The sequence below is a fragment of the Callorhinchus milii genome, unplaced genomic scaffold (assembly GCF_018977255.1).
Source record: "Callorhinchus milii isolate IMCB2004 unplaced genomic scaffold, IMCB_Cmil_1.0 Scaffold2, whole genome shotgun sequence".
Lineage (NCBI taxonomy): Eukaryota > Metazoa > Chordata > Chondrichthyes > Chimaeriformes > Callorhinchidae > Callorhinchus > Callorhinchus milii.
In genome coordinates this window covers 607,909-621,464 of record NW_024704743.1, presented here as the reverse complement: position 1 = coordinate 621,464, position 13,556 = coordinate 607,909, and the positions used below count along the sequence as shown (strand labels likewise).

General features: G+C 55.6%; 2 protein-coding genes across 2 annotated transcripts in view; both read right to left on the bottom strand.

The window, feature by feature from the left end:
- The window catches only part of dlec1 (DLEC1 cilia and flagella associated protein), a 58,671-nt gene extending 57,916 nt beyond the window's left edge, over positions 1–755 (bottom strand). Inside the window, exon 1 of the mRNA XM_042346911.1 lies at positions 725–755. The gene's annotated coding sequence lies outside the window, so the exon portion shown is untranslated. The remainder of the gene's footprint in view (positions 1–724) is intronic.
- The window catches only part of LOC103173327 (villin-1), a 24,200-nt gene extending 11,545 nt beyond the window's left edge, over positions 1–12,655 (bottom strand). The window contains exons 1-8 of the mRNA XM_042332519.1: positions 12,592–12,655; positions 5,009–5,109; positions 4,219–4,356; positions 3,553–3,711; positions 2,863–3,042; positions 2,154–2,299; positions 1,405–1,549; positions 31–219 (exon numbers count right to left, since the gene is read on the bottom strand). Coding sequence (XP_042188453.1) covers positions 31–219; positions 1,405–1,549; positions 2,154–2,299; positions 2,863–3,042; positions 3,553–3,711; positions 4,219–4,356; positions 5,009–5,109; positions 12,592–12,655 — 1,122 coding nt within the window. The remainder of the gene's footprint in view (positions 1–30; positions 220–1,404; positions 1,550–2,153; positions 2,300–2,862; positions 3,043–3,552; positions 3,712–4,218; positions 4,357–5,008; positions 5,110–12,591) is intronic.
- Between the last annotated feature and the right edge of the window lie 901 nt (positions 12,656–13,556).

Genomic DNA, 13,556 nt, shown 5'->3' with positions numbered 1-13,556 from the left:
TGCAGCTCCGGGGAGGGGGGTGTGGCTTACGTTCCACTTGTGGGGGTCCCAGGCGTGGAACCAGCCTGTGAAGGTGGCGGGCTCGAAGCCCTGCTTGACGGTGATGATGGGGGTGTCCATGTCGCGGCCAGCCGGGTGGCACTGAAGGTACTCGCTGGTGGACTTCTGAGTTTCCTTCTTCTCGTAGTCGTTGGCCGATATCCCCACCCACAGGAAGATCTGCCGAGGAAAACACAGGTCTGAACAGGAGCAGGAGCAGGAGGAGGCCATTCAGCCCATCCAGTCTGTGCCACCATTTTAATAAGATCACAGAAGATCTATAATCCCATTTCACTCCCTTTTCTCCCCCAAAACCTCTCAATATCTTTCTTTTGTATGTACGTCTGTTATATATATGTGTGTGTGGGGTATATATTTGTATGTGTAGTATGTGTGTGTGTGTGTATGTGTGTGTGTGTACATACATATGTATGTGTGCATGTATGTATGTATGTATGTATGTATGTGTGTATGTATGTATGCATGTGGTATACATGTGTGTATGTATGTGTATATGTATGTGCGTGTATATTTGTGTAGGTGAGTGTATGTGCGCGTGTGTATGTTTGTGTGTAAGTATGTGTATTGTGTATTTATTGTCTATACACGTTGTATGTATCTGTATGTGTGTGAGTCCATATGTAAGTAGGCATACATGTATAATGTATTACTGCATTCTGCTTACCTAATTCCGGAGAGTATTAGGCGCAGGTTGGTGAGACCCAAGGCTTGGGGGGTGTGGGGGGGGGGGGAGGGAGCGCTGTCTGGCCAAGCTTTCCCAATGCTTGTCGATCTCGGACACCCTCCCCGTTAGTTAGGTCTTTGGCTGTGGGGTTAACAGGAGCCGAGGGGGAGGATTCCCTGACCCCAGTGACTGGTCGGCCCTTCCAGGTCCTGCTGATGGATGAGCCGGGGCCGGGGCTGGGCGGCCATCAGCCGTGAGTGCCCTGGGACACTGCGGCCCCTCCTGGCTCAGGAACCGGGGACTAGAGACCGTCACAGAGAGGCGGGGTGGGGTGGGGGGGGACTCGATACCCACATTCCGTTGCCAAACATGTCACCTTGGGGCCTAGTCACCAGCTGGCCGTTTGACATCTGACAAGCCCGGGCTTGAGCCCTCACTGGGTACCAGCCAAGACGAGCCAAGGCACGGAGAAGACGAGAGAAGAGACGAGAGACGTTCTCCACAAGAGTGGAGAAGGTTAAGGAAAGATTTACTAAATGATCAGAGTAGATAGGGGAGGAACCGTTCCTCCGGCCGATGGGTTGGTGAAGCAGGGGACACAGATGGAAGATAATTGGCAAAAGAACCAGAGGAGGGTTGTCTCGGAGCCTGATGCGGGGCGTGTGTAAGCCAACCAATACCTCGGTCCACGTGTCCAGCAGCATGATATCCTCCTCATCGAGGTCCTCCTGGGTGAAATCATTGACCTCGCTCATGATGAAGCGCCCGGTCTGGTTGGAGCACTCAAACAGGCGGGGCTCCACCGCACAGTCCTCTTCCTGAAACCTAAGCGTTACAGTATTATTAATAAGAATTAATGATAAATAATGATAGTAAGAATTCTGGCACTCCCCGCAGCACGCTGTCAGCTCGCTGAGGCATCCCATCGCCTTGGGATGTCCTCCCGACTTCTTAGGCCTATAAATATGAAAGATATTTATCGACAGTGAGCTGTCGAACCCAAGTCCTCTCGCTCGCGAGGCGAGGGTTCTAACCGCTGCACTATCCGAAGGGATAACTGTACCCAATAGCGAGGGAGAGGAGAATGGACCCTTTGCAACCCGTGGACCTGTTCTACCTTGTTCCGTCAACCCTTCCAAGCCCACACCCACATCCACGCAAGTCCACGACCCCCTTCGCTCGCTCGGCTCTGCAGCTCTCTCGTTTCCCACCCCCCCCCTCCCCCCACCACCACCTCCGCTCCACCATCGACGGCTGTGCTTTTAGTCGCTCCGGAGCTCCCTGTCCCATTCCCTCCAACGTGGCCATCTTCAGATCGCACCTGAAGACCCTGCTCGTCCAGCGCGCGCTGAGGGTCACCGAAATGCAAGTGGTGGTGGTGGTGGTGGTGGTTGTTGTTGTTGTTGCCGCCGCCGCAATCAGCCGGTACCTTTTGTCGTTGGCGTAAGGTGCTTTTCCTCCCAGCGAGAGCCAAAACTCGGCCGGCTCCTTCCCCTCCAGAATGGTCTGTTTCTCTCGTTTGGACAGGTTGTTGGACACCGACTTGGCCATTTCTCTCTCGTCTCCACTGCATCCCTGAGGAAACGGAGGATGGGGGGTTGAGGAGATTGAAGGACTATTCACCGTGGGGAAGACTGTCCAGCAGAACATGCACAGTCGGCTTCAACATCCCGAGGACTGTGACTCCGACAATGCTCCCCCCACCCTCCTAACCCTAACCCCAACCTCCCCGCCCCCCCTCCTCCCCCCACCCCACTGGACGAGAACGTCAGCCTGGACTGTGAGCTCAAAGTCCCGACGTGGGGCTTGAACCGACAACAACAACAATAATTATAATAATGATCCTTGGGTTTGACCCGGCGCCTCATCGCGTCTTCCAGACATCTCAAAGTGCTTCGCAGGACACGCTGTAAAGTGTAGTGACTGTGCATTTTGTGGGCGATATGCGTGTGTGTGTGTGTGTGGAGTAAGGAAACTTTGGCCAACATTTCACCCTCCTCCCTTGCCCTGGAATTAAACCCGGGTCCTCTCGCTTTTGAGGCGAGGGCTCTGACCGCTGGGACTCCACAACCTTCTGACTCAGAGGCAACGATGGTGCCAGCGACTGAGCCCGGCTCGGAGGGGACATCGATACTTGCCTTCCCGCACCACAGGTAGGTGGTCTGCTCTGTCTTGAGCACGAAGACGTCGTTGGAGTTGAGGGAGGAAGCGCGGGTGGGCACCTCGGTGGCTTTGGTATTCATCTCATCCGTACCCCGGACCTGAAAGAGCCTGACCGGGGGTTCCGCCACCTGCCCTCCTTGGCGACCCGTTCCTCCCTGGATTGGGGATGGGATGGGATTGGGGTCGGGGGGGAAGGGGGGGAAGGTGGGAGAGGGAGGGGGTTGGGAATGGTTTTAGCCCAAGCACAAGGAAGAAAAAAAGAACGTCTTCATTATTATTATTATTATTGCGTTTGATACAGCGCCTAAAGAGTTATGTGAGGTTTACGGTTTAACAACTCGAACGCTTCACGAAACAGCAACACGTGACACGTACACGGCAACTTTTGCGTCGGGAGGACATTCCAAGGCGCTGGATAGTCAGGGATTTGGATCAAAGCTGGGGGGGGGTGGGGTGGGGAATGGGGGGCGGTTGGGATCAGGAGGGGACGGAGGGCAGGGAGGATGGGGGGGTGGGTAGAAGGAGGGTGGCTGAAGAGGAGGGTGGTGGGCTTTGAAGGAGGCGAGAGTGGGGGTGGAGGGGCTCGGCGAATGGACCGTGGGATGGTGTTCCAAAAGGTGGGAGCCACCGGGGCGATCTGGAGACAGACATGAACACACACGCACCTGGTAAACGACGAGGTTCCCTTTGAAGATAACCAGGAAGTGCCGTGGCTCCTTCCCCATCACCACCCTGACCTGGACGGGCTCGTCGTTGTACTTGTTGTCCAGGTTGACGGCTTGATAGGCGGAGGCCGCGATTTCGTCCTGGGTGGCGTGGAGACCCTGCGGGGACCAGAGCCGAGCACGTTACGCACCCGCAGAGCGGCGACACAACCACCGACAACGGCAACGTACGCTCACACGGCAGCACTTCATCGTCAGGAGGGCGTCCCAAGGCGCTGGGACCGTCAAGGGTTTGCACCCGAGCTGCGGGCTGGAGTCGAGGTGGGTGAAGCGCAGGGTGGGAGGTGGTGGTGGTGGGAAGGTGACCGAAGGCACATTCGAAGAGGAGGATCTTGAGACGGGCCTTGAAGGAGGAAAGGGAGGGGTGGGGGAGGGGGGGGGGCGAGGCAGAGGGTCTCCGGGATGGAGTTCCAGAGGATGGGGGTGGAGAGGCTGAAAGACCTGACCTTCGACAGTAGAGCAGGCCGAGCGGAGGGAGAGGGAGCGGACAGGTTGTTAGGGAGAGTATTAGGCCAGGTTGGCGAGAGCCAAGGCTCGCGGTGGATGGGTGGGTGGGGAAGGTGGTTGGGTGGGGGGTTGTGGGGCGGTGGAGGGAAGCCCACACACCTGCCAGAAGTAGATGATGTAGGCCGGTTTATGCCCCTTCATGTAGGTGTAGAGAACCAGGTAACAATCTCCACCGTAGAAGTGACCGTAAGTCTTCGGGTCCACAGGCTCCAGCTCCAGGTCTTCGATCCTCCAGATCTGAGCCAAGCCACAGAGTCAGTCCATTCAAGTTATACCCTACCTCTCGAAAGCCCCCTCCTCGCTGGCCTCCCCAGCTCCACTACCAACAAGATCCACTTCATCCAAATTTCCGATGCCCGCACACTCACCCACACGGAACTCCTCACCCACCCCACCCCCTCACCAGTTCCTGCCCAGGCCCCGCTGGCTCCCTATCACCGAATGGATCGATTTCGAGATCCTCTCCCGCTCGTCTTCAAACCCCTTCACCCGCAAACCATACAGTCAATTCACCTTACAGGCGCCTTGGGAAGCCCTCCCGCCGTGAAAGGCGCTTTTACAGGTGTCATTTTGTTGCGGTGCGGTATATTTTGTGGGCGAAACGCAGCAGCCGATCACAGGGTTCCCCCACAAACAGCCGTGGATCGAGCGACCAAATTATTATTATTATTTTTTTATTTGAAGGGATTATTACCCCCGGAAAGCGATCCGCCAATCGACTAACAACCGGTTGCCTCCTGACTACCGGGTGAACAGAGGCGTGTGGGTGGAGTAAGGAAACCGAGGGTTCGCCCCCCCCACCCACCCCCCACCGCCCGCCCGGCATTCAAACCCCTTGTTCCTCTCGCACGCGAGGCGAGTGCTCTAACCACTGAGCTGCAGGGCTTACCTCCAGCTTTCCAGATCCATCGTCCACCATCCTCTGATGAGCTGCCAACTCAGGCTCAGCGTACAACAAGGTCACATCAAACTTCTTCTTCTCCACTTTGGCTGCCGGGAACGGAACGGCACAGAGAGAGAGAGAGAGAGAGAGAGAGAGAGGGGTTAGATAGAATCAATGGTTGCGGTGGACAACAGATTGTCCTGGTTCTGGTTGGAATCTGTTTGGAATAAGGAAACTTGCCCAGTGTTTCGCCCTGGGACCAGGAATCGAACCCAGGCCCTCTCTGGCTGGCGAGACGAGTGCCCTCACCACTGCGCTACAGGACTCCAAACTGGGACGAAGGCACCAATGTGGTGTGGAGAGTGAGGCGGTGCGGAGGGGAGGGAGAGGAGGAGAGAGGAGAGGGGCGAGGGGAGAAAGGAGAGGGGAGAGTAGGGGAAGGGATAGTAGGGGAGGGGAGGGGAGAGGAGGAGAGAGGAGAGGGGCGAGGGGAGAAAGGAGAGGGGAGAGTAGGGGAAGGGAGAGTAGGGGAGGGGAGGGGAGAGGAGGAGAGAGGAGAGGGGCGAGGGGAGAAAGGAGAGGGGAGAGTAGGGGAAGGGAGAGTAGGGGAGGGGAGGGGAGAGGAGAGGAGAGAGGAGAGGATGAGGGGAGAAAGGAGAGGGAGAGTAGGGAAGGGAGAAGTAGGGGAGGGAGGGGCAGCCCCACTCCCCCCCCGGCTCTCTCAACCCCCCCACCAGCCCCACTCCCCCCCGGCTCTCTCTACCCCCCCCCACCAGCCCCACTCCCCCTGGCTCTCTAAACCCCCCCCCCCACCAGCCCCACTCCCCCCGGCTCTCTCTACCCCCCCCCACCAGCCCCACTCCCCCCTGGCTCTCTAAACCCCCCCCCCCACCAGCCCCACTCCCCCCGGCTCTCTCTACCCCCCCACCAGCCCCACTCCCCCGGCTCTCTCTACCTCCCCACCAGCCCCCCCCCCCCCCCCCCGGCTCTCTCTACCCCCCACCAGCCCCACTCCCCCCCCGGCTCTCTCACACCAATCCACCTGCTCCTGTCTGAGTCGTCTGTTTTCAAGACTGAAGAGCTGTGGAACAACTCTCTCCCTCAATCCCTCCGCACCCCTCCGCCCCCCCACCATCGCCACCCACACCTCCAGCATTCACTGCAGGTGTGGCCTGATTTCAGCGCAGTATTTACATAAGGAAAGGCTGCGAAAAACCTGTCTTTCCTGTGCGCATTGTACTTAACATGGAAACACCGGGCAGACACAGTATCTCCTCACCGCGGGAAGCGGTGACAATGTGGAAGCAAAAAGGCGTCAATGTATTCACGAGGCAACTCGATAATAATAATAATAATAATAATACTACCACTACTCATAATAATAATCCTTGCATTTGCCACTGCGCCTTCTCACGTCACTGAGACGTCTCGAAGCGCTTCGCAGAATATACCGCAAAGGGTGTTATTTTGTGGGCGAAACACAGCGGCCAATTGCGCCACAGCAGCGTCCCACGAACAGCGGCGGATAGAGTGACTAAAACACTATTCTTTTTTTGAAGGGGTTATTACCCCCCGGAGAGTGATCCGCCAATAGATTAACCACCGGGTTCCTACTTACCGCTGGGTAAACTGACACGCGTGTGTGTGTGTGTGTGTGTGTGTGCGCTTGTCCCGACCGGGAATCAAACCCGGTTCCTCTCGCTTGCGAGGCGCGGGCTCTAACCGCTGAGCTACAGTACTCCACAAAGTACCAGCAGGAAGTTAGTGCAATCTGGCGAGGATTTAGAGGGTGGGGAGGGGGGGGAGGGAAGGGGAGCGTCGTGCGGGGCTGAGGGTCAGTTGAGGCGTTTCAAGATTAAATAAAGGTCGTGGGCAGAGGTTATTTATGCTGGTCGGTGAATCAGTCACAAGCGGGAATAAATTTAAGGCCACCACAAAAACGATTACAGGAGAGGTTTCTCGCACGGAGGGCGGTTGGGTCCGTGGAATTCTCTGCCACAAACTCTTGCGGCGAAGGCGAAGGCGAAGGCGAAGACGAAGGCGAAGGCGAAGGCCTGCGGACTCTTTTGAAAAGGGAATTTGGTGGAATACGAGAGAAGGTCCCGAGGTCCAGTTCATCTTCCACCATCCTGTCAGTCGCTTGACATGTCGCGTCCCCAAACTATACGCTGCGCGTCTCTGGATCCTGATACGCAAGTCACCCTCGCGTTCGGTGCAGCGCCTTATCACACCGTTGAGAGGCGCCTCAAAGCGCTTCACGGGATTCACTGCGAAACTCACCGAGCGTATAGTTTTGCGGGCGAAACGCGGCAGTCGAGTGGCGCACAGCAGCGTCGCCCCCCACCGACAGTCGCGGATTGAGCGGCGAGAGTATTATTTTTCAAAAAGGGCACCTAAATAAGTGACCCCGATTTTTTTCTAAGGGGTTTATTACCCCGATTGACGAACAACCAGGTTCCTAACGGACGGCTTGGGTAAGCTGGGCGGGCGGCGTAAGGAAACTTGCCCAGGGTTTCTCCCTGCCCGGGATTCGAACCCAGGTCCTCCCGCCTTGCGAGGGGAAGTGCTCCAACCCCTGAGCTCAGGACCCAGGACTCCTCAATATACTGTAAAGTGGATTAACCGCATCGTTTCGAATACTCCTCCCTCAACAGCCTTGCCCCTTTAAGTAACGACAGCAATGCAGGAGAAGGAATGTGGAAACCCACAAGACCGAAAAGGGGGAGAGAAAATAGAGGGGGGAAGAGAGAGGGAGAGAGGGGGTGAGAGAGGGAGGGAGGGAGGGAGGGAGGGAGGGAGGGAGGGGAGGGAGGGGGTTACACCCTATATCAATCGCTCTGACCTTCCTCGCTGCAGATGATACCAGCAAACACCTCTGATCTCGAAGCCCCAGTCGACCGCAGAATCGTTAGAAGCTTACAGCTCAGAATGAGGCCATTCGGCCCACCGTGCCTGTGCCAGGTCTTTGGGAGAGTTACCCAACTAGTTCCACTCCCGCCCCCTCACCCCCCCCACCCCCCCCCCAGCCCCCGCTCTCTTACCCAATATCCTTGCACATTTTTGTTTCCTTGTCAAGAACCTTATCCAATTCCCTACTGAAAGCTATGTCCAAGAGGGAATCCTCATCGGAATTTTGGTCAGCCGGACACACGTAGAAACCCATCACGCCAAGCCGGAGGAGGTGGGCAGGGAGGAGGTGACTGTAAGCATGGTCTAAGAGGAAGCTCTTCAGTCGTGATTGAAAAGAGAGGAAGGATGGGGCAGGTTGATGAGAGCCAAGGCTTTGGTTGGGGGTGGGCGGACCCTCCAGAGTGTGCGTTGGAGTCTAAGCAGCTAAACCCACACATATCTTGGCCATTAGGAGCACGTGTCCAGCTAGGATCGCCCTCCCCGTTAGTTAGGGCTTTGGCTCAACAGGAACTGAGTGGCTGTTGAGTTGGGTTGAGTTGATTCCCGGCTCCATTTTTTTTCCCTACCGTCACAAAAGTAACCGGGAAAGTGAGGAAGGTTATCCGAATGATAACAATTTGAGTGCATCTCAGAGCAACCTACTGGAAAGTGGAGTGCAAGTGAAATTGAAAGAGTTCAGGAAGGGGGTTGGGGAATGGGTCTGAACAGAAGAGTCCTTGCCCATGGACATGAGGGTGAGGACGAGAGAGAGAGAGGGTTTGGTTTGGTCAGCCATGTGTTTGACACACACGGAAACCCATCACCGATGCTTAACGGCTTCCAAACCGATCTGAGAATTCACCGCCTCCCACCACCACATGGACATCCCAGAGATAAGATGGTTGGAATGGAATGCGCTCTCTCTCTCTCTCTCTCTCCCCTGGAGGGACGCCCACTGTTTACCTAATTCCAGAGAGTATTGGGCGCAGGTTGGCGAGAGCCAAGGCTTGGGGTGGGGGGTTGGGGGGGTGGGGGGGAGCCCAGAGTGTGAGTGTGAGGGCCAGTTAAGTAAGCTCCAAGGAGACCTTGTTTACCCCCCCACCCCACCCCACCACCCAAAAGGATCGAGAAAGATATAGAGTGGAGTGAGAGATAGAAGAGAGTGAGAGAGAGGGGAGAGGGAGTGAGGAATAGAGGAAAGGCAAGATGAGATAGATAAAGACGAGGTGAGATGAGAAGCGTGAGAAAGGAGAGAGAGAGAGCGAAAGAAGAGAAAATGGTTGTGAGAGATTGATTGAGAGAGCGATAGAGAGAGAGAGAGGGGTGTGGTAAAGAGGAGGGAGATAGATAGAGAGAGAGATTGATAGGCGAGAGCGAGAGAGAGAGAGAGAGAGAGAGGAGAGAGAAAGAGAAGTGGGAATGATTGAGAGAGATTGAGAGAGAGAGAAGAAAGAGCGAGAGACCGAGAGCGAGAGAGAGAGAGAGAGACGTAAGAGGAGGGAGAGAGAGCCACGGAGCGAGAGAAAAAGAGAGAGAGTGTGAGAGAAGAGAGAAAAACAAGAGAAAAAGTCCTGGGAGGGGGAGGAGGGGGGGGAGGAGGGGGGACATTCACATCCAGCACCGAAAATACCCTTAAGAACTGTGGAAGTGGAAAATATTAATTTTTCTTATTATATAAAGCTTTGGTTTAGCTCCAACTCTCGCTGTCTGTCCCCGATACAACGCCTGGAACTGATTTGCTGCCCAAGGCAGCCTTCTCTACCCGGGAAACAATCAAACACTGGAACGTGTAACGTGTGGGGTGGGGGTTTGCCCCATTTCCTGCCCCCCCCCCCCACTCTCCTCGGGTTCCGCTCTGCCCCCCTCTTTCCCCTCTCCAGCCCCTGCTCTTAGCCCAACTAGTCCACACTCCCCCAGCAGGGGAATGGGGACTAGTTGGGGTAAGAGCGGGGGAGTGGGGACTAGTTGGCAGCTCTTTCGAAGAGTTGGCATGGGGACGATGGGCCGAATGGCCTCCTTCTGCGCTGTAAGATCCTATAAGTAGGTATGGATCTCTCTTTCTTTCTATGTCTCGCTCTCTCTCTCTCTCTCTCTCTAACACACTCACGCGCTCTCTCGCCTCTGGTATTTTATCACCAACCACCCGCGGGTGTGTGGTTGGATGTCCCCCCCCCCCCCCCCGGGGTCTTACCTCGGTAGACACAGTCAGCGTCGCTTCGCTGACCTTCCTTTGGGGCTGAACGTGTCCTCTGTTTTCAGAGCCTTCTGACGGAGACGGAGGGAAAGAGGAAAAAAATAAACCACCGTCTCTCTCTCTCTCTCTCTCTCCACCTCTGATTGTGTCCCGACGACACACACAAACACACACACACGCGCACACGCACACGCACTCTCTCACCGCCCCCCCCCGCCCCCCCACTCCCTCCCTCCCATTGCTCGCTCACTCGCTCGCACACCTTGTGAAAGAGAGTGAGTAATTCTCTCTCTCTCTCTCTCTCTCTCTCTCGGACTGCGGTTGCTGACTCACCACGCCTTAACCCCCTCCTTCCTGCCTCATTTTCCTATTCCGTTCCCCGCCCCGGGCACAGGAGGCTCCCAAATTCCTCCCCAGACTTAGCCCTGAGATTCCCCCTTTACACTCAAAAGCAACGACAGTAATAATAATAATGATAGCAAAATCCTTGGGTTGGATGCAGCGCCTTATCAGGTCGCTGAGACGTCTCAAAAGCGCTTCACGGGATGTACTGTAAAGGGGAGTAGTGACTGGGTGTTTTGTTCGGGGGGGTGGTGGGGGGGGGATGAAACGCGGCCGCTTGAACGCACAGTCACTCCGGGGGTTCCAGTAAGTGCCGCGAAGCGCTTGGAGCCATTTTGCCGCTCGATAAAGCCCAGTGTCAGACACCAGAGTTGTTATTGCTGTGAGGTGTCGAAACCTGATAAGGAGCCATAAAAGTGTTGGCTGTCCTGCCAACGTTCTCCCCCCCCGCTCCCCCCCCACCCCCTCCCCGCCCCGAGGACACGCCTCGACTCAGACACCTTACCTCATCGTAGGTGGACGACACGGAGTCTGTCCCGCAGCAGAATAGCCCGGGACCGACGGAGCAGATTAACGTGGACAATGGGCTTCAACGAGGGGTGCAGTGAGCGTAGGGGGTTGGGGTTGGGGGGTGGGGTCGGGAGGTGGGGTGGGGAAAAGAGTGGACAAGCGATGGCTGAAGAATGGCGGCCGAACGTCTCACACGTACCCGGGCGGAAAAAAAACCATCTCACAGCACCGTGTCAACGAGACATGGCGGGACTTGGAATCACACGGTCTCGGCTGAGGCTCCAATGCAGCACTGGGGGGTGGGGGGGTGAGGGGGTGAGGGGTGGGGGGTGGGGGGTGTTGTTGGAAAAGCGAAGGGAGTGTGTCTCTCTCTCTCTCTCTCTCTCTCTCTCTTCCCGGAGTCCTGACCAGTTTAGACGGTGTGATTCGAACTGTCCGCCTGGGTCGGGCTCGAACCCACGGCCTTCCGACTCAAGAGAGCGAGAGCGATGCCACTTGTGCCACACACGCACTCGACACGCACTCACACACGCTCACACGCGCTCACACACGCTCACACACGCTCACACACGCTCACACACGCGTTCGTCCCAATTCAATGGCGTCGAATCCTGATGGAATCCCAATTTAACCCCGAGTGAGAGATCGAATCGTCTCCATGTTGTCCGCAGAAAACACAAGACATTAATTGCAGTCCCACTCCAACACACACCGCCTACGAACACCTGTCCTTCCAAACCTTCACCCGTAATATAATACAACGCAACGATACCATTGCTATTCCCGGGACGCGAAGGGATTTGCGGACGGGGTGAGAAGATGGCGAACCTTTCCTCTCGACGCGAAAGGCTCAAAGCAAACGCAAACTGCGGTTAATATTTGCTGTTGTTAGAAAAGAACGTACAGACTCTCTCACCCACAGATACGGTTGGTGGCAGAGACATCCACATTCCTTCCCCGCCCTCTGGGTCAAGAAATATTTTCCGCCCCTCTTCCTGTAAATCCCTTTGTATTGTGTTTTATAACCGTTTCCTCTCTCTCTCTCTCTCTCTCTCTCCTCTCTTACAACCTGACTCTCCGACCGACGCACGTTAACCTACTTTCTGCGCCTTTCGTGTCGGAGCGCGCCTGGCAAGCGCTTCGCGGGGTTTTTTTTTGTTGCTGTGAAGCGTAGTGACTGTGCATGTGACTGTGGAGTCCTGTAGCTCAGTGGTTAGAGCACTCGCTATGCAAGTGAGAGACCTGAGTTCAATTCCAGGCAGAGGGCGAAACCTCGGGCAAGTTTCCTTACTCCACACAGAGCCTAATAATAATCCCTCCAAAACCAAAAACAATAATAAATTGGTCATTTTCAATCCACGACTGTTTGTGGGACATTGCTGTGCACAATTGGCTGCCGCGTTCGCCCACAAATATACAGTCAATTCACTTTACAGTGTGTTCTGTGAAGCGCTTTGGGACGTCCTCCCGACGTGAAAAGCGCTATATCAAATGCGAGGATTATTATTATTATTATTGCGCAGCAGCTGAACGCAGCGAGAGAGAGAGAGAGAGAGGGAGAGAGAGAGAGAGAGAGAAAGAGAAAGAGAGAGAGAGAGACGGTGAGTTTCAGGGGGTGTGAACCGCCAGAGGAATTTCAGGAATCTTAACATACCGGCGTCGTAGGAAACGTGTCCCTCAGCTGTTCCTCCGGTCTCTCGGTCGTATTTGACGCTCATCGAAACCCGTCCCCGCGTTTAAAAGCCTCCAAGTTCCGCCTGAGCCCCCCCCCACCCCTCCGGCAATCTCCCTGCGTCAGGAATGGAGTGTGCGCTCTGTATCTCTCTCTCCCGGAGCGTGCACCCCACTTAATAACAACAACAACAACAACAACAATAATAATAATCGTTGCATTTGATATCGCGGCGGCAACAAACGTCGAGGAATTCTCGAACCGTCTTCGATTTGGGGACCCGAGAAGCCAATCTCCGAAAATTCCTCCTTCGAACCCCTTCACGGGCTCCGCCGTACAGTGAATTGACCGTGCGCTTTGCGGGCGAAACTCGGCAGCCAATTGCGCGCGGCGACGTCCCCACACACACAGCCGTGGATTGAGCGACCATGTTATTACTTGTTATTTCTTTCCGAGGGATTACTGCCCCTGGGAAGCGATCCGCCAATCGACTACCAACCGGGTTCCTACTTAACGCTGAGGAACCAGAGGCGCGAGAACTCTCTGACCACTGAGCTTCAGGGCTCAGCAATGAACCGTGATCCAATCCCTCTGAAAAGATTAGGGCCTCGTTTGACTCTCGGGAACCCGTTGCAGATTCTCTTTATAATCGTCAGAACCCTTCTAGTTAATTGCTCGCTCTCGGGGAACCTCTACACGGACCGTTTTAAACCCCAGCGAGTGAAGTGCCCTCGGAAATCATCCGCCGCTCGTTACTTCAATCACCTCCGTCAGATTAGTCTCAGACCAAACTCGAGCTCTCCACGTGGCCTGAAACCCTCACGGGTGCGGTGGAGGGGTCGACAGGTGACCGTGACCGGTTTAACATGTTATTCGCAGAAGAGAGAGAGAGAGAGAGAGAGAAAATCAGCGAAATCTCCCTTTGAGGCGTAGCGGGGAGAGGAAAG